Here is a 21364-nt window from a genome sequence, read left to right on the forward strand (position 1 = left end):
CAGTTTGGTGGAAAAGAAGAGTCGTGGAGGTTTCCAGTCAAACTCAGGGGGTGGCAGTGATGTTTTTTTGTTTTTCCTTTAAGCGAGGATAAACAGGAGGTATTTGTCTGTCTTGGAGGTTTCTTTCTTCTCCACCCCACCCTCCCCTTTTGCGAAGGACAGCAACCAGCTGCAAGAAATGGAGATGATTCAAAGCCTTTTAAAAGACTGAGAATCTTTCACCAGGAATATATTAAGCATATTGTGACCTCCTGCATCTGCAGTTGGACAGAGACTATCAGGAATGTGGAAGCATCATGGTATTTAACACGTTACATCCAAAATAAGCTTGTACTTTTCACGTGACTTCCAGAAGAAGGCCTCTGGCAGAAGCCTGGAAGGTAGACAGCACTTCACAGCAGGACAAATACCTATTTGTAATCCCCTGCTGCCCATCAGTTAGCTACAGTAGGATAATGCTAGTAGGCTATTGATCAAAAACAGAAAAGGGAAATGTCATAAAACTTTCAAAAAGTAAACAATATTTTAATCATTAAAATGGTTTTAATGATTATTTAATTATTTAAATAATTTTAAGTATTATTTTAATTATTTAAACAATATTTTAAAGTATTTAATATTTTCAAAATATAAACAATATATTTAGGAGTGCCAGCATTATACATGATGCTGAATTAACTTATTTTTAGGCAGTCTGGGAGGTCAGCAAAAAAGGCACAACTTAAAAAGGTTCTTCCAAAATCACAGACCCAGACATTGCAACTGCGATCACAGCATCCACTTCATACACAGAAGGAACCAGAACAGACATGGAGAAAGACACTGCAATATATTATTTTGATTATTTTATTTTTTTTTTAATCTTCAAAATTTTCTGCCTTGAGACAGGAATGCATGATAGATAGAAATGGCTCAAACATCTTCACATGAAACACTCTTAATCATAATTCATTCACAATTATTTTTCTAAAACATCTACAGTTTCATAATCCCACCCATTTCCATCCATTATCACAGATTTAATTATTCGTTAAACAGTAGTTGCCAGCAATTGAAAGCTGTAAGGCTTTTTGCATATTAGTAGAGTCTTCTGAACTACAAACACAAGAATATCACAACTATAACTCTCACTTTACATGGCAACCCCAGGTGGCAGATGTTCCGAAAAGAAATGTGTTGCTTACGTGGAGTTCATAAAAATGACAGAGAGCTCTGTGCCTTCTTAGCTCTAAAATCCTTTCTCCTTTACTAAGATTATTTTCTAAACCTACAGCATATTCCTCATTTGGAACCAAGTACTTTGATGAGTTGACCTTTATCTTCCATTGCAGCTATTTGGCAAATTTGCAAGTCAGGCATACTAGAGCTCTCCAGTAAAACTCTATGTACAGAGCACAGTTTAAACAGATGGGTTGCTTGGAATCCACATCTCCCTCCATCTGAAGGGAACTACTTTGAGGTTTTCTGGAACTGTTGTAAACAAGAGGATATTTTTTTAATATATATATATATATGTGTGTGTGTATATATATATTCATATATTTTATATATAAATGTTCTAAATGTCCTTTGGGAGTCCATTTGTTTCTATCTTTCCAAATGATGACTAAATACCTGATCTGTAGCATTTCTCCTGAGAAGATACTAGTAAGGGAATGACAGTTTTGATGCACTTTGGAATGGCACAATCACGTAAACGCTTGCACAATTAAGACTTATGAACTCATCCAAAGTTTCTAAACATGATATTCTAACTAAGAACTAAAATACCAGCACAATGCAGCAAGTTAAAAAAGAGAATTCTATGTAATCAAAATATAAACAAGTACATAGGAAATGGCTATCTGTCAGTAAATCTATATCTTTTTAAAGTAGGAAACGTATGCACTTACGAAAAAAATGTAGCTATCTGACAAACTTCGTAAAAAAAGTACTTCCCAAATGCATAACAAATGCCAAGATATCCCGTAACTGGCCAGGTATAGCCACATGAGAGCTGCATGGCTTAGAGCAACCCAGGGAGGGGTGGGGTGGAAACAAACAAACAAAAAAAATCACAAAAATAATAGATCAGCAAGTCGGGGGGGGGGGGATTAAAAAAAAAATCACATCATCATCTAAATTACTGTATGCTTATATCACAACTGCTAAAGGAGCCAGGGGAGGAAAAAAAAGAAAAAAATAGAGATTGCAGTTTAATGATTCTTACGAGTTACCTCTAAAAATTCAGAAGAAAAAATTATCAACTTAATATACTAATCCTAAGCACCAATTTAATAATTTAAGTTAACTGTATTTATATTTCTCCTACTAGGGATGGAGCAAGTTCTGCCTGAAGGCTTAAAGTTTAACTCTGGAGCCCATCTGACTTCTGTGTTCTTGCCATGCTTCCTCTGCTGTTCACATCAAAGTCACTGTAAAGACTTTCTTCAGTTTCAAACTCTCTAGGCAAGCAAGTCTTTGAAGAGACAATTATGTCCTACAGTTTAAATCAACTTTCAGGTCATGAAAAGTGAAACACACCGGTATTTGGTTAGTCTGTTATTAAATAGTCTGTGAAAATGGAACAGCCAACACCATTCCTCAACAGGATTTGCCTTAGAACTAGCAGCACCCAGGGCAGACCAACTGCAAACACATCCAGACTCCACTAGGAATTAGTAGTGTTAGAAAATTGCATATGTGTTAGATCAAGAAGGCATCGCCATACATGTGGCATCATTACATTGTTTTTCCTCTATTTTTCTCATTAAGGAAAACAAAGGAAAACAGCCCTACAAAGACCTTTTTGGTTGGTTTTTTGTTTTGTCTTCGCACCTGGAAAAAGCAGCACAGTACTCCCCAGCTGGAACAGCTCAGCGCTTCCCATCAGCTTAGTTCTTTCAGAAAGCACTTTCACATAGTTACGGTAGTCTACTTCAGCTAATTCTCAGAGCTAACCTTTTTTCCAGTATATATTTCATGCCACTCCCTGACAGCAATTTCAGAACTGAAATGGATCTATGGTAATGTCCACTACTAACTGTGACCAGATCTTGACACAGACCATCAAGCCAGGCCACCCTTGGGATGGTTCCACACATTGAACTGAAGCTCAGACTAAAAATCTCACTGAAACTCAAAAGCTGGAGTGGTCATGAATCTCAGCTACTTTTCCCTATTTGAACCCTCACCCTGTAATGAAAGCACACACACCAAGGGAAAATAACAACCATCTGAGCTGGGAGCATTAAGACACCGGTGAGTTATCTTGCTGCTCTTCAGTGACCGTGGATTCGCTGTGCTCCTCACTCGTCTCGTTGGAGGGCTCCTCATAGCCTGGCTCGGCGGGATCCAGGCTGCTCCCCTCACTTTGCTCCTCGCTTTGCTCTTCGCTGGCCTCCGCAGACTGCTCCAAGTTGCTCTCCAAAGAAGCCGGAGAGCTGCCAGTTACACTTTCATTTTGGTTCATTTCGTTAAAAGGCTGTGGGAGAGGTGCAGGAGACTGTACAGCATTTTCACTGGCAGGGATGGGCACTTTGGTTGCACCAATGTCTACGACAATGTCATTTTGTGGTAGAGTTACCTTCTCCACAAGTTTCCATTGAATAATACTCATGTCTTTCCCTCCAGTTGAAATCAAGTGACCATCGCTATGGGTGAAGCTGACATTTGTCACATGACTACTGTGAGCGCTGTATTTGTGACTTGGAGCCTATCGAAAACAAGCAGAAAAATAAATCACATGCTTGACTAGAAGGGCACGATACTGAAATCTAAAACTACTACTACTTTTGCTTAGCCCTTCAAGAGAGCTCTTTATTCACATAAGAGTAAAGAATTATATTTATATTAGGTTTCCCCCCACAATACATCCTTCTTCTTATGGCTTGTAACTTGGGACTGATTTAGATCTTTATGCAAAAAGTAATGGACTTAACACCAAGGCCACCCAACAGAAAGCATCAAGCCTCTACTCCAGAATTCAAGGATAACTATTGCCACTTCACTTTTAGGTGTATTATTTTATATTTTATATTATTTTATATATAAACTTAATGGGGAAAACCATGCTTTTGTCTCTAGCACCGTTCTCCAATATAAATGAGCTATTTGGAAGCCAGGTTCCAAAACGACCGAGCTGGAAGCAGGTGTCTGTCGAGGAAAGCTTCATGCAATGCAAACAAGCACACAGACTAGACTGGTCTAGACTTACCTTTGGCTTGGAACAGGGATACTGAAAGAGATGGACCTTACAAAAATCATCAGCAACTGCTATCACTTTTCGGTTATGGGATCTGACAAGGGCATTTATGTCTGTCCCATCTGATCCTTCAGGCCAAACTCCTAGGAGAGAGTAGAGCGGATAGTTAGTGATGGTAGTTTTAGAAACAAATTAAAAGACAATCCATAAACAAAAATAGACTCTATAAAGCTGTGAGAAAAGGCAAGCTTAACAAAAGGTAAATGAGACATTCAACTGAAAAATGGAATATGCATTGCATTAAATGTCATTAATATTTTGCTAGTCTAATGCTGCTCCCCCACCCCCTGTCCCCCCAAACCCTCAGCCTCGGCCAGGATAACCTCTTGGCTTGATACATTTCCTGTTCAAAACCTCAGTTTTGTTTAAAGCTCATCTTAAGTTTGCTGCTAAAACTGGCAACTCTTAAATTAACACTTTCATTCATGCACAAACATTTTAAAAGCAAGACTGATGCTTAAGCATGGAACAAGCCCAGGTACCATACATTATGCAGAGATTTCTTTTGGTTTTATTTTAAATCTGGAGCAATTTTTAGTATTTGCATGATTCAAAGAAGACAACTGATTGATGATACTTTGCACAGAAACCCAGCCTGTACAAGTTTCATAGATGTAAGTGCTGTCAAGTGCTTAAGTACAATTCAATATGGTTTTAAGTGAAAAGAATGACACAGATATGTCTAGACAAAAGAATAACAACACAGCCTGGATGAAAAGCACTGAACAAATTGAGGAGGGGGAAGGCTCTAAGCTTTAAAAAAAAATAAAGACGCTAGAGATTCCCCTAAACTGATGATTCACATCTGCAAGAAAAGCTGAAAAAAAAGGTAAGCAAGGGGTTATAAGATACTAACTTATGCCAAAGGTACCATATTTTTACAGCTCAGACTAGGGTTTCTGATTAGTTCCGGAGTTAGGAGGAATTTCCCCCCCTCAAATTTCAGCCCCCACCCTGAAAAACTGTGTGTCCGATTGACTGAAAGGAATGTCCATTATCAGATATGAAAATATCTTCTTCCTCCCTTACAATCACTGACTTGGGTAAAATAAAAAACATGTGCTGTCTACTATTTTATACAGCACAAAATGCCGACTTAGAATTGCCTTATCTTTTTCAAACTCCCACACTATCTCTTCTTGTTTTTAAGCAAAATGGCAAATAGAGTTTAACTTTAAAGTTGGTTTTTTCCATTCTTCAGTGTGTGGAGTAAGAATTTTATTTTCTCTGAAGAACAACAAAGGCAGCTTGTTAAGCTTGTTACAATGCCAATAAGCTACATTGCAGGTAATTTACTAAAGACATGAAATGCTAAGGAAAGTATTCAGAAACATTTTAGTGCTCTCGCATCAATGAAATAAATCTGAAAAATATATACTATTTAAGAATTTTCAAGTAGCTCAAAATTAATGAATTTTAACTTTCTCCTGCATTCTATACCTAAAATACTGTCATCGGGTGGGAGTAATAAATGAACTTCAAATCAGTTTCCTGAAGTTTCAGCTACCACCTTAGGCAGATTGTGCCAAACAGCTATGCTATTTCATCTTCTTTTTAATTTAAGATTAAAAATACTAATATTTGAGATTGCATCTCTTATTAAACATCTTCTGTGTTCACAGATTCCTTTAGCAGCTCTAAAGGTAAGACAACCCTTTGTCATAAGACAGCAGGATTTGCTTTCAATGCATCAGGCAAACATGGAAAAAACAAGACATTAATATGACCAAGTTCTTAGTTCTTAATAACTGTAAAAATAACAAAAAATACAAAATAATAGGACTTGGTTATTAGGTATGACAGCAGCACTTCCATTTTAATAAATTCTGCTAGTAAGCAGTAAACCTCTCAAAAGAATCTGCTCAGACAAAAAAGTGTGGGAAATGTGCAGTAAACGAGAGAGTGACTTCAAGCGCTCGGGGTGCAGACTGATGATACTGCTGAGCCAATATAGTAATATCAACTGCCAAAAAGGAGCGATGCTATTCTCATCTGAACCATGCATTTCCATCCTCTTTCTTCTGCTGACAACCGTGCAATGCCTGAGCCTACAGACACACTACCCACAGAGCTAAATTAGTAAAACACATACCCCAAAAGCCAAAATCCCATAAACTTAACCCTCTTTCCTGAACATCAAAGTGAGAAGCCCCCAGCTTGTTTGGATCCCTGAGCCAGCTGACCCTCGGGTCAAAGCCAGACTTCTCCTTGGGGCAGCAAATATCTGCTAGTTTGGCTTAGCTGCACTGTCTGATTTAATGGGAAAATACTTGCCTTTGTCTGAGACCAAGCCATAATTTTAAGATTCTGCAAAGGGTGTCAGACTACCAGACAATATAAAATTAAAGCATGATGAATCTTGGCTAGGAAGTTTAAATATATTCTGTTCTGCCCCAGAATAACATCACATTATCTGCTTTATCTACTTCACTCCCAGGTCCTCTGGCACACTGAAGATTTAGAGAGCAGTTGAGGCTAATTAAACTTAATCCAGAGTAGTTAAAGTTTGTATTAATCCAAAAAGGAATGCAGACAGGATCAGCAGACTTATCCACTTTTCAAAAACAAAAAGTAAAAAGGCTTCTCAAAACAGCAGTTATGGGAGCTGCTCATCTCCAGCCTGGCCCCAGTCACCAGTAGCTTCTATCTGGCAGCTGTTAAAGAGACAAAGCCAATGGTCTAGATGTGAAACGAAACTCTTTCTGCACTCCCCCACCTCATCTGCTTAGGGCAGGAGTAAAGGACACTTCTGGGAAAGCGCTGGGATTCAGAGAGCTTATTCTCTCTGCTCTACCACCAAATGTAGTGGCAAAAGTTCAGTAGCAACAGAGCCACTGTCTGCTACCTCCACGTTTCTGGCAGATTTAAGTATTCTGCATAAAATGTAAAATGGCTTCAGCTCCAAGGCTATTCCAGAAGGAATATTTAGTCCTTACAAGCGTTTTCATTGCTCCTGGAGAGCAATATTAGCATCAAACAGAGAGTTTTGCTTTTCACTTTCTCTAGTGTCTCCTGAATCTTCTGATACTCCCATTTTAAAAAAGGCATTTGTGTTACACTATTATTTCAGTCGCAGTAGCAAAGACAGTGAGGAAACGACTGCTGTGGACCAATTCCTTGTCCTTACATGCACAGAGCATCAGGAGGAAACAGCCATCCCCTCTACTTCACCCAGACAGCCTGAATTAAAACAAACACGTACACAACCCGGTTCACAGTTCTCATGCTAATGGGAGCCAATATTTTAATCAAACTAGCAATAAGCAACAGTATTCAGCTCCAGAAACAGCACGCTCCTGTTTATTTCTGCTACCTACTTCAAGCTCCAAACAACCTAAAAATATTTATGCAATTTATCAACCAGTCAGCTTCCTTCTCTGACCCCTTTATTTTCCCTGCTCTGCCTCAGATCTTTGATACCCAGAAAGGCAATCAAGCCTGGTTATAAAGCACGAAATGCCCTCCACCCAACCAATATGCCACACGAGTGTCAGTGTTAGCTCACAAATCAACAGCAATCTTTTAAGACTACTTGCTCATTAAGCACATGACAGTCCCAAAATATGCAAGATGGGTGTCAGAAGCTACAGAAAGCACTCATACTTAACTGATTTTCTTCTACCCTGCATAAAAACTGATATTCAGAGTTGAACTCCTAGTAGCTGTGAAGAAAAGATTTGTAGACCTAACTCTCACCTCTAAAGAATTTGCTGATTTACCTGCTTTTGATGTTTCCAACAACATGAAGAACAGAGGTAGGTATCTGATCTCAGCAGTGGAAGTGAAACATTCAGCATCCTGCTCACACAACTTGGTTTTACAACAGTGACAGGCTGAACCATACTTTTCAACCCCTCACAGAGAGGCTCCTCATTTATGGCCAACAGAGCTGCCTTCAGCAAAAGCAGTCTGAATTGTTTGGCCACAGTCTCAAACTGCACTATTAAAATGGTATCTGTCAGCTTTGTAAATTTTTTTGTACATTTAAAAAATAAACTACTAGGTAAAGAATCTGTTTCATCTTTAAAGCATTTTTACTCTTTAGAAGCAGTGTATATTACTCACTTTTGACTACAGGTATCGAAGTGCTGTCATGATTTTAGCTCATGAACTATAACCTACACTCACATAGTCTTGTTCCTACCCCAAAACAAGGTAAGCAAAGGACAATGGACACAGGCCGTATGAGCACTTTAAAACATCAGCTTTTTGCTTCAGTGCCTCCAAAATTGGTAGCCTAAAATGACAGCAGAAAAATCAAATCCCGAACTTCAAGACTAAATAGAAAGCAATTGTACATTGTCTATAGAGCATCCAGTGCTCTGTATCACAGACAAGTATTGTGGTCAGTCTCTTTGGTCTGTCACCTCAGCACCATCCTCAATAATCATTAGCAGCGTATTTCTAATGACAAATTGAAGCAAAAGAAAACACAAAAGCACAGTGTGAATAGCTTAAAAGCAAGTTAACTGGTGCTTACCAAACACCTGAAAGCCTAGCACACAAGTGTATGTCGTCCAATCTATATCCTTACAGTCAGAACGATTCCTGATTAGCTTACAGCCACTTGGAATGTCCCCTGTAAAAAAAAGGTAAATGATGACTTATGCCATATAATTTTATATTTACATATGTGCTCTTTGAAGGTGCTAAGACAGTAAATAAACACATCTTAAAACCAATCTGGAATCACATTGTAGAGGCAAAGACAGACCAGTACCTTTATCAAATTCCAGACGCTTGAAGCTTCACTTGGTATTTAAGAGTCACATTTTATCATTTCCCTCTTCAGACCAGGGTACCTTGAAAACACTTCCCTGCAGCTTGGGTCCCCTACTACCTACTCTACAAAATGTTTTAGTAGAGTCTGTAATAGAATAATTTCTCCTTCCTACCAGCTCCATTGATGTGCTAAAATTCAATCAATCATTCAGGAAGCTCTGCTTTTAAAACAGTGAGAAACTACTGCCAGAGAAGCCTTAGACTGCTTTTCAACTTCTAACTAGGAAAGGAAAGATTGTTTCTCAAAAGAATGTCCATCTTTCAATACACCAGCCCAGTACTAATGGGTCACAGCTCTTTGCTTCCCTATACAGGCAATTATAAACACCAACACGTCTTTTTGGTAGATTGAGATACTGCACTATCTAGATTTGACCTAAGTTGTGACAGGCAGAAAGAACATGTTAAGGCGACAGATATTTAAAGTGATGGCTCTTCTTGCCTGTACAGGAACAGAACTACAATCCTCTTGGATCTTCTTAAAGCCACGGGAAGACAAGAATACAAAAACCAATTTAAAGACAAACTGATACGCATTATGCAAGTTTAACTTTTGACATAACCACTATATATTAAATTCATATTTTCACATATTAAAAAAAGATAAACACAAAAACATTATTACCACTAACTCATTAAAGCAGTATTATTGCTTTGCTTAGTTTTCAACACCACCAGCCAAGATAAAGTTTAAAAAACGAAATCCCAGAACGGAACAGTGGCACAGACCCCCTGATTTTATTCCCCCCAAATAACTGATACTATTGACACTAATTAGAGAACAGTATATGCTATTTTCAACCTACAGAACTTTGGGCCAACATCAGAACCTTGTGCCACTTGCTCTGTAAATTCTATGCTGTTAAACTGATTTATGACCTTGTAAAGAAGTGAGCTATATTTGCCATTGCCATTAGGTAATACACAGCTCTGAGTAACATCAAGATATCAGGTTACACAAGTTCAAATTGGTTCCTTTGTCAGTAAGCATTTTGCACAGTCCTGATCAAACCCACTCTTCCAAATATTCTGACAGCTGATACATACTTCTGTTTCCAGTGTATTTAATTTCATACTTACAGTATAGTATTTCATAGTCTCCTGAGTTTGACATTATATACTTGTTGTCCGGGGACCAGTCAAGGTGTGTAATATAGCTGGAATGTCCCTGGAGAAGAATGCAGTAACAGCACTGTGAAACACGTATTTTAATTCAAACAGAAGCAGAAGTTGCCCCACAGACGGGACAGCTAACAGCAAAAAAGCACCTCCCCATCCACCCCAGGTCTGCCGCAATCCACTTGTGCTCCTTTAAAGGCTCCTCACTCCCCAGTGCCACACTGGCTAACAGCTAAACACACACAGGCTGGGCATCGTGCCTCTCCCACCGCACGGTGGATTCTTCACTTGTAAACGGTGTCGTCCCTCTGGGACCCCAGAAAGATTTTCTCCTAAAAGGTACATTGCTAAAATATGGATGAACTCACATTTGTACTGGAATTAAGAAAGTATACATTGCTACTAATTGAGAAAGGCAAATAACTTACACAGGATCATTTTTAGATGCCATCAGAAAAGTGACAGATAGGACTCTATTTTCTTTCTCTGTCCATTCAGAATAATTTCTATTAAATGCACGCACATTCAAATAACCTTTGCTCATCCTAAAAACTTAGGATACCTTGGTTAACAACCAGCATGTAAAACTACAAGGTCAAGGACTCGTGTTACAAGAATACCCTTGTAAGCTTTTTGAAAGTTTCTGCTGTGCTTCTTACACTGCATGCATGTTAGTGCCAGCCTCAAAAGGAGTCTTCCTTATAGGCACAGGGTCATCTATATAAGAATCAAACCACTTTGGCCTAATTGCTTAGTTATCGCCATCAAGAGCACACTGAAGGCTAAACACCCATCTTTGTTTTTGAGGGAGAAGCTAAATGCAGCTGTCAGAATATTTTTCCTGTGCATTAACTTTTTTGTTGGTAGTAATAATAGTAATAATAAAGATATGAGAGGCTCCAGAGAAGCCGCAAATTTGTATAAGGTAGGAATGAATTATTTCTCTGTAGAGGAAAGGGTAGGAAATTAATAGAAGTGACGTCCATTTCACTCTTCTTCCACCTTTCCATTTCTTCTTACTCCTCCTCTTCCCCTTGTAAGACCATCCATTTTCTCCCCTTCCTAGTCGTTTTGCCAGGCAACAAAACACCACTTTCTTGACTGACAGATGCCAATTCATCTCCCTCTCTCGGTGGACATTACGAAGATGGTATCTCTCAGCCCCCCCCCAAGGTCTCTTGGCCCAGCCTGCACCCACTGTGCCAGGGCCATGCTGGAGCACCGCGCTGGCTGCTGCGCCACCCACCACGCCAACTTCCTCTACAGAGAACTCTGAGAGATGCTGATTGCTTCCAGAACTACATGTAGAAATACACCCCTGTCTGTCTCCCTGTCGCCAGGTCCTCTGTGAGAGACTGCAAAAACATTCAGGAGAAAAGCTAGCCTTTAAGATTTATTTACTTATGAACTAGTCTCTGCCTCAAGCAGAGGAACTGTGTATTGACATAACTACTTTGCAGTCATGGGTGGGATATAGGATACTGACATGCAAACTTGGTATTTAAAAAAAAAAAAAAAAAGGCACAATTGGCAATTGGCTAGGATTTTTTCTCCCCCCCTTATTTTCCAAGTCTTCAAATTTGCAAGCGAACTCCAACATGGAAAAGAATTGGTCAGTCATTTACTAAATCCTGCCAGACATTTGGCAGCTGTTAAAATTCCTGGGGGCGGCGGGGGAGGGAACAAACCAATTGGCCAGGGGGCTCCATGCTGCAAAATCCCTTCAGGCAAGCGATCACCGAACGATGAACTGGAACGTAACACTGTTGTAATATTTTCAATAGGACGATCCCATTTTCTATTAAAATCTTTCTTTGGCAGCTGCCCACTGGTAAGGCAACATTTTACTCTTTCCTTTTCTGTACCTTTATATACAATGAACATAGTTACTCACATTATCACTGGCTAGTAAAACTATCTGACTAAATGGAAACCCCTTCCTTCATTGGCAATGTTTATCTGTTTCAGACTTAAGTGGTGCAAGGGCCGAAATGCCCACAGCCTATAGGATGGGCACACGAATTATTTCAGGTTAAGTCCAGTGTATCAAATACTTCAGCTTGGCTGCCCGTGTGGCTTTCACCCCACAGCCCTCTTGGTAAATGCACAGCACTTGCTTCTCCTTTGCTAACAGGTATCTCCGATGTAAGACAAACCGAGACAGCACCAGCTACCTTGGAGCTGCTGACATGCTGGAAGTTCATAACCCAGCCCATACCTTCACACTGCTGTCTGCATAGCTGGAGCCCTCAAAAAACAGCTGCACAAGTCGAAACGGTTGTTTCGGCTCATCTGAAATTCTCTCTGATCACAACCAACAGCATCCCTCACTGTGGAAACACACTCACAGATCAGACACTCGCCTCTCCAGCAGCAGCAGAAAGCCTGGTTGTGACTGAAAGGGGATTTAAATGTAACAGTGGGCAAACAGCTCTTCGGCACAAGCTGATGCTGGTTCAGTAGATAAAATCCTTCTGGAAGTACTCAAATAATGTATTCAAGTTGGAAGAAACAACCAGAAGTTGACTACCAGGAGGACTGAGTCATACTACTTGGAGGTCACCCGCAAGGCTACTGAACGACAGAAGAACACCAGAAGGATGCGGTGCCAGCGCCCAAGCACCGGCCAGGAGAGCACGTCGGGTCCCGAGCATGCCTGGGTGTCTCCCTGCTTAGCATCAAGCTGGTATCGACCCACCAGCGTGCTGGCAGGCAGCAGAGGGGAGGCGCAGGGCACGTGAAACCCGATCGGTAGCGTTAGCTCTGGTCAGCTAACACGCTGCTGCCTTCTGCACAAGCTGGAAGAGTCAGGGGAGCTCAGCCCCGACAGAAACCAGGTTGCTAAGTTTGGCTTCTACATGCAGTCATTCAGACTGAAAAAAATGGTTAACAGAAATCTGCTCTGAAGCCTTTACGCTTCTGCCTGAGTATAACAATGCTCATTTCTCCCATCCCCATTTTTACAAACCTCCTTCTTGCCAAGGCAGAAGGACAGACATACAGATGCTGGATTAAATTACAATATACTCTCTCCTGATACATAATATGTACGATATACAGAAATAAATGATCTCATACATCTTCAAAGAGCTCACAGAGACCCTGAAGTACAGAGCAAGATAAATATTACGTATGTTAAGATTAGCCTCTGAGTGATTTTATCTTTTATGATTAAAAAATAAGTGATGGGTGAAATGCTGTACTGAGGCGCAGCCATCCACTGCCATGCCCACTAGCCCCACTGGGCCCCCAGTCTGACCTCCCTGTAGGCTCACTCCTTTCCCCACTGCCTGAGCTCCCTGGAAAGGTTGCAGACCCAGTTTCTCATCTCATAACCATTGTGCTATCGGCTAACCCCGTCACCACCCTGCTCAAGGGCTGCAGGATGCCCTGGCTCACCCTGCACCACAACCCTGCCACTGAGCAGTCCCCAGCATACCTAACAGCCTTCCCTCCCAGCAGCATCCCATGCCAGCACTGAGCCCTCCCTGCCAGCCTGCACACCACAGGGACAGAGCAAACTCACCGCTGCTGACTGCCCCGGCAGCCCCGTGTCCCCAGCAGCAGCTGGACCCAGGCTGCTCTGGACCCCCACACTCTAGCAGCGCAGGGCATCCTCAGCCAAATGATGGGTAGAAATCTCTCAAAGACACCATACATGGTACTAAAAGACTGACTAATGCCTGTTTGTTTCCCCCTAACTAATAGTTTCCACTGCAAGTCTTGCATCATAGGTTATAGAAAAATAATATAATAAACCCCCCCCCACACAATTTAGCCTTATGGTCCCCTTACCTCCCAATTTTCAAATTAACAAAGCAGCTTGAGAAGTTCTCTCATTTTTAAAACTAAAGAAATGCAATTGGTGACAAACATATGAAAAGTGTTTTGAGCAGGGAAATGAGCAACATTTCACATGTCAAATGTGAACCTATTCTTATGATATCATTTGCAAACCCCATTAAGGTTCAGATGTTCTTCATGTAAATATTCCCACTAACCTAAAGAGACAGCTGAACGCAAGGCCAGGATGTCAGATAACTAAATACTTAAGGAAAAAAAAGTATGTCTTTTTAGCACTGGGACAACCTCATATAAGTGTAAGGAGTAATATAAACTCCACTATTTGTGCTACACTTACATTTACTTACCCTGTGCCAGAAATTTATTGTTAACGTATCCCCCAATTCCAAATTTTGTAGTAACAATTACAGCTGAAAATATACAAGGTCTATACAAGCTGTGTATGTGCAACCTCCAAAATTACATATTCTCACGAAATTCCACCATCTAATGTTATGTTGGTCCAAGGAGTACTTTACCGATAGGGGGAAAATACCCCCAAACAAGTCTAGCATTTTCCCCAAAAGAGTTTCAGCATATAGGCACAAGGCATTTCTCCATCTTACTGCTAATTTTCTGTTTCAAAGAAAAAGCTGATAGTCTGAGAAATTAGTCATATTTGATGCAAAAGCGTTCACCTAACACTAATGGTTGCAGTACCCATCAGACTGAAGTTTAAAATCAATCAAATGCTGAAAAAAACCCCATAAAACCTATAACCAAAACTAAAACTGGAATAGCACCAACCCAGAAAGAGTTCCACTGCTTAACACCTTAGTGTATGTGTAACATCAAAATGCAAGAACTGCTGATTATATTTGCTCCAAAACTTACAGTGCATTTTCCATATCTGCTATACTTTCTTCCATTTTCTGTTACTACGTAGAGGTAAATAAAGTTGTCATGGGATCCAACTGCAAGTAAGGTGCCATCTACAACACAAAATATTTGATATAAATTAACAAAATGTTTTCCAAATTTTAATTATTTCAGATTTATCACTAAGACAATAGTCTCAATTAAACTACTGCTTATGAATTGTATTTAAGGATACATAACTGTTTACATTATGTTGTTTTTCAGTAAGTATCTGTTTACTTTGTGGGTACGGTTTTTGGGCAAGTTCTTTCACTTCTGCTTTTTTAAAGTAAGTGTCCAATGGACAGGGTATAAATCCTCAGATTGCCCTGGATTTCTGGAAATTGTCAACAGCAGGCAGGCTTGATTTTCTGCATCACAAAAAATGCAGAACAGTATTTACTCTACAGTTAGCCTAGCTTTGGAGGAGGGGATTGCATATAAATCAGCACTAAATAATGTCTAAAGAAGTGGAGCATTCAAACATTGTAAGCAGTTTTCTAACCCGTGTTGTCTCCATTTTAAAAATGAGTACGTGGACAAGAGTCACCTTGAATCACGATCAAACGCCTCTAGTGTCAATGAACATCAGTACTTTAAAATAAATTGCTGCGCTTGGCAGATGTGGCAGCAGCAGAGGAACATTTTGCCCACTGACATGGCACGTTATCCAAAAGCAAACAAGAAACAGATTTACAAGAGTGTTCTCCCATCCAGTTTTAACAGGGAGGAGTCAGCCTCTGACGATCTGTCATGTCACGTCTGAAGAAGAGACTCAGTACTGACTTGGAATCCATGTAATCCCATAACAAATACTTAACAAACAGCTCTGAGTTTCAGACAGACCTGAGCTTATTTTATGGTTTTGTATTAATAAACTTGAAAATTAACTGAGACGTATATTAAAATATCACTGAAATACTAAGTTTTTTACAGACACTTCCATTAACATGTCAACTATTTAGTTGAGAAATTTGAATTTTTCTGGGAGCAAAGCTAACATTTATTATAACAGTACAGTTCAACATGAAGGAAAGGCTGGGAAAGGTGACTGTAATGTTTGCAGTTACAAAACTCCAAGATGTAGCATACACAAACAAATCTGTAACCAAGTATTAAGTTATACATTAAGCATCTTAAATTATTTTTTTCAAAGCTCTGCCTTTCCTAGTGACTGGGGAGTAGTTTAACACCGTTTAACAGAACAGATATCTCATTTATCAGCAATTGTTCTGAATGTACAAGTCTGCCTACCTACTGAGTAGCGCATCACTGAGAGCTGTTCGTTGCCATCAGTGTGTATTGAAACCAGATCCCTCGTTTCTGCATCCAAAACAAACCACCTAGAGAGAGAATTCCAATGAGTATCACTTCCACTAAAAAAAAAACCAAGCAAAAGAGCAATAATCACTGCCTGCCTTCATCTGCTCATGCTAGCCCCTCAAGGGCAGCACAGCAAACATCTGTTTTTAATGGAACGCTTTCTGGTTCACAAAGCGATACAAGTTTCAGTGAATAATATATTAAAGATTCTAAATACAGCCCAATTTTTCCACCTCCCCTGAACACTGTAGTAATCACCAAAACATCTACTGGATGATAAACATGCCACCAGATAGCTAATATGACTGCACCGTATCATCCTCAAGCCTTAAGGCTACAGCTGAATTTTAATCTACTACTTCTTCCCCATTTTGAAGAACAGCTTTGATATAAAACCTGATCTTTCAATTTGTATGAAGCAAAGTTAAAAAAAAAATAAAAACAGTAGTAGTAGGAGGGAGTGGAAAACACTTAAATACTCATTTTAAAGACAAAGTATATTCTAATTTGGTATTTTCCCCTCAGTCCTTTCCATTTCTATGAATAATTTTATCAAAGTAAGAAGGAACAACCATTTACTGAAATTCGATGGTTCATAAACTAGCATTTTTTTTTTTAATTTCTTGCTTGGGTGATTTATAACTAAGGTAATTAAATGCATTTTTTATTATTTAGCAATAACTTTTAACCTGCAGTATTAGTTATGAGGCACATGTAAAAAGCTCAGAGAAGCTTACAAAAACTCAGTGGCCCATACACTGAAATGGCCACTGACAGCAAGGCGGGCAAGATCAGCAGAACCTGAGCATTTTGCAACGGTTCTGATGCCCATCTAACTCCTAAATACAGAGAACATTAGCAAAACAAAGACAATGAAAATTTAATAAAAATATATATACATACATGTTTATCATGAAAACATAAGATCTCAACATGGCTAAACACATTAAAGCTGTACTCAGAATGTCATTTCTTTGCTCCAAACTTCTGATCTCACAACCATGTACATACGCTACAGCCAGGTTTCCGTCCTTAGTGGCAAACGGCGAGTTCACGCACTGTGGAAATGAGTAAGACAATTCCACCCGCCGTCTCACACAGATACCTAATAGTGAACTCAGTGGAACAAACACACTGCAAAAGCTAGGACCCTCTATTCCAAAACAAACTTATATAAGCTAAAATAAACTCCAGGAACAACAGTGCACATTGCTGCTTTCTATGGAGATGAGAGTCCAGGCGTGCTGATCCAGTGTCCGGCAGCTAGGTATCTGGAAAGCAGCCTCGTTCCAATGGCTTAAAACCAGCTTGTGGTTAGAGAACCACATTAAAGAAATTAAAATGACATGCACATAAAGAAACCTCAACCTCACATGCCATGGGCTGCTGAATAATCTGTGTGCAAGACAGATGGAACCAGTGGAAAACAGCTAATATGTTTGCATTGGACAGCAGTAGAAACCACGCTCAAAATTTCTCTGCTGTAATCCTCTGCTGAAAGTGGACTTTTGACTTCTTCCAATCTATACAGTGAAGCTTTGAAGGTTCTCTGAATGCATTAGGAGTTACAAATTGCTATTCTGCTATTTAGTTCAAACTATGTGTCCCTTTGCCCCTGCCAAATGCTTTACTAAAATGTTACCTGACTGATAACCCTGATGGGGCGTGGATATTAAAGAAGAAACAAAAATAAATAAATTAAAAAAACCCCAAAACCCAAACAAACAAAAAACCCCCAAACCAAACAAAACCACAAAAGGCTTTGGCAGGGGGGAAGAGAGAGGATACCTGTGCCACTTTGCCATGATAGGAAGAAAAACAATCATTCCATCATGACAGCAAAACTGCTCTAAAAGTACACCCTGATGGGACAACAACAGAAGTGTGAAGAACACACATGGAGGCATCACTGAGTTGAAGTCATCTGGTTTTCAAGCAACATGAGAAGCTGGTCTGAAAGCCAATGCCCCACTGTCTCCTCCTTATTTCTGTCTTCCTGAATCCAGCACAGGATGGAGGCTCCTCACTGCTTCAGCCCAGGTTGGCAACAACACCTCTTGTGCAGACAACAAAACAGGAGATAGGAAAACCTTTTGCTTTACCAGAAAACTTGGGCATTATACTGTAAAATCTATTTATCTAGCAAGATGACACAGCATGATGCCTGTTTGTTTATTTTGAGCAGCATAATTGCGGTGCCTGGATATAAAAACTGATTATCAGCACTGTAACAACCAAAAGCAGCCTTCTTCCACAAAGTGGATGGGTACACCCTTCCCATGCCCTCCCATGGATGACCGTGCTGCACAGTTCTTCTGCCAGACAGCCAAGGGGAGGGCCGAGCCCTCTGTGTTCCAAAATACACAACCAGGGCAGGGCAGGGAGGCAGCTGCAGCAGACACATGCCTTTTGATGCTGGCCCTGAGACCACCTCTTTAGGTTGGTCCTTTGAGGCTGTTACCTGAACCAGGTAATCCTCCAGTTAATATGATGTGAAATGAAAAATACCCAAAGCCTAACATGCAACAGGAAAAAACATGCAAACCCCCCCTATTTTACTGAAAGCACAGAGGTGGTATTGTGTGGTATCAAACACAATGCAAAACTGCTGCTGCTCTTAAGAGTGCAAAGTGAACTTCACTTGGCATTAGGAGACAGCATTTTGTGACACCAGTCCTTCTCCAAAAATTTTTCTGAACAAGAGATATTAGCAGCAATCTTAGCTGACCGAGGAAACAGTCAGTGCACCGTGACAATTTTGATATTAATTTAAGAAAGGAAGCATTGGTCACATCTAGTTCAGCTGTTTCTTGATGCTTCCACAAGCTGTAATCAGACATGCTCTCTTCAGTCTTCCAAACTCTCCCAATGCCATGGCAAACATTGCAACTGCCAGCAAGAAAGCCTGTCTCCATGAAATGTGTCTCCAGTCTAGCGGCTACAGCACTTCATCGGCATGCCCCACACAGGCCCTTCTCGCAAACAGCTGGGGTCCACCTTGAGACTGTGCTTTGGGAGAGGACCTTCCTTCCAACATGAAGGTATGCAACTTGCAAATGGCAGCTGACCCTGAAAAAGTCCTACTGGGCTGTGAAATGCAAAGCTTGGCTGCCAAGTGAACTTCTGATCCGTAGGTCAGACGAAATAAATGGATGAATGGTATCCCAGCTGTAAGATAGTAGCTCTTTTGCTTTTTCTGTTTTTTACGGATTTGCTCCCAATTGTTACTGAAGATAACACGCTTAACTTGTTTGTGAGTTCACATAAACAAGACAGAACTTTTGCCATTTTCATCCATTTTTTGTCTTCCCATTTCTTTGCTTTAAAAAAAATACTAATAACCTATCTAAAAAAATATATGGTTTTAGAAACAAAACCCCTTAAACTACTCTCTTTTGGAAAACAAATTCTGACCCATGACAGACGTGTTATTGATGATTCACATCTGTGAATGCAGAATTTTTCTGATTAAATCACCAGGGAAACAGTATTCCAAAGAAGTAATATATTTTGGCACTTACACTTGCAATTCCCACATTTAGTTAATACTGAATATTGAACCTGCAAGGCATTAATCAGAGTGAACAAACCAACCCATCTTACAAGATTGATTCCCTGGGATATTTAGGCTTCTTCATCTTAATACCACAACAGATGCTGAACTGGTATAAATCTCAATAACTCTATTGACTGATTTACCTCCTTGTGGGTCTTGTCCTCCGGCCCTCAGTTTTCTTAAGAATGTTGGTATTTTTGTAAGAATCTTATTAGTCTTTTTTTCTGCAGTGCCCAGCACTCAAGATATTCTACATGTAGAATTAGTCACACAAAGGTCTACTTCCCTGCAAATAATACCACTGGCACCATGGCAAAAAGATCTGTATAGTGCCTTGAAAACCTCAGTTTTCTGGTAGGATTTCTGATTGCCAGCCTTTTTAGTTTTTCAGCTGTGCATTTCCAGGATCCACAAAAAGTATTAGTTCTCTCCAAACCAGGCTTAATTGCAGACAATTGATGATCAGGCACACAGAAGGTATTTAAGAAGTGGTTAATGAAACCAAAATACTCATCATGGCAAATGGCACGTGAAAAGCACATCAAAAACATGGCGTGCTGGCCTGATAAAAACACACTGCTACGAAACAACAGACAAGAATGGGAAGAGAGGCAGAAAATTCAGTTTTCTTCAGATGCCACAATTTTAACGATCAAACACAACTTTCTTAATGCTACATTCCCTACCCCTGTCTTACTGACCTCCATACTGCAAGCAGAGCAGCACTAGAACGACAATAGACAGACACATCCAAGGTTTATTGAACTCTAAACAAATTAGACTCATTTAATATTGGCTTTATGCATTTTGGGCTATGAATCAAGTAAGTTATTCAACAACTTGTTAAGGGCCTGAGACTATTTTCTCTCGTATGTTAATCAAGATACGTCATTGCAGCCCTCATTCCTTGGGAAATAACTCCCTTGGACTTGTTATCTGGTGCAGAAAGCACCCTGTGATGCCGCTGGTTAGGCAGTAAATTTAAAACTGTTCTGTTTATCTTGATTCACAACTTCATTTATTTCTCATACACTTGTACACTTACCAGGCCTCATTTCAGTTCAGTTTCATTTGTATATCTCAAACCTATCATTGAATCACACAATTTCAGAATGCAATAAAATATAATGGTGAAAATATAACTGCTCAGTTCCAAGAGGAACAGGCTAAAAAAAACCAACCCCAAACAAACAAAAAACAAACAAAAAACCAAGGCCATCATCATAAATTTATCCAAGACAGTATAAACTGGTTGCCTCAAGTAATTAAAAAATATTAATTTGAACTGAAAAGTGTCGAACTGAAAAAGTAATGTTAAAACGTTCTGGGAGAGGGAAAAAAGAAAAGTCAAAAGCAAACACAAGACTGAACGCTTCAGCCGCTCAATATGCCTTCACTGTGCTTTGATGTAATTTCAAAAATGTCTAATAACTCTCAAGAAATGTAGCCTGACCTTCTTTTCCCTTTTCCCTGTTTCAAGTACTATTAGGCCAGTATCTTCTGCTCTGTTTAATGAAGGCAGAAACACTTTTTCAATTTAATGCTATAATTAGAAAGAGATGAAAAAATGGAATGGTGCAATGTAGAAACCAAATATACAGGAGCTCAGCAAGCTTTTTCTTAGGAAGGTAAACTAGGTT

The 21364-nt window shown here is 39.8% G+C and overlaps 1 protein-coding gene across 4 annotated transcripts in view; it reads right to left on the bottom strand.

Moving 5' to 3' along the window:
• Positions 1 to 830: 830 nt before the first annotated feature.
• Positions 831 to 21364, bottom strand: part of EML4 (EMAP like 4) — a 167736-nt gene continuing 147202 nt past the window's right edge. For all 4 annotated transcript variants that reach the window (XM_072856814.1, XM_072856812.1, XM_072856815.1 and 1 more), the window contains 6 exons: positions 16100 to 16188; positions 14822 to 14919; positions 10106 to 10193; positions 8724 to 8822; positions 4196 to 4326; positions 831 to 3694 (listed from right to left, as the gene is read on the bottom strand). In XM_072856814.1, the coding sequence (XP_072712915.1) occupies positions 3230 to 3694; positions 4196 to 4326; positions 8724 to 8822; positions 10106 to 10193; positions 14822 to 14919; positions 16100 to 16188 (970 nt within the window). In that variant the 3' untranslated portion in view covers positions 831 to 3229. The remainder of the gene's footprint in view (positions 3695 to 4195; positions 4327 to 8723; positions 8823 to 10105; positions 10194 to 14821; positions 14920 to 16099; positions 16189 to 21364) is intronic.

Source organism: Ciconia boyciana, chromosome 3 (assembly GCF_034638445.1).
Source record: "Ciconia boyciana chromosome 3, ASM3463844v1, whole genome shotgun sequence".
Classification (NCBI taxonomy): domain Eukaryota; kingdom Metazoa; phylum Chordata; class Aves; order Ciconiiformes; family Ciconiidae; genus Ciconia; species Ciconia boyciana.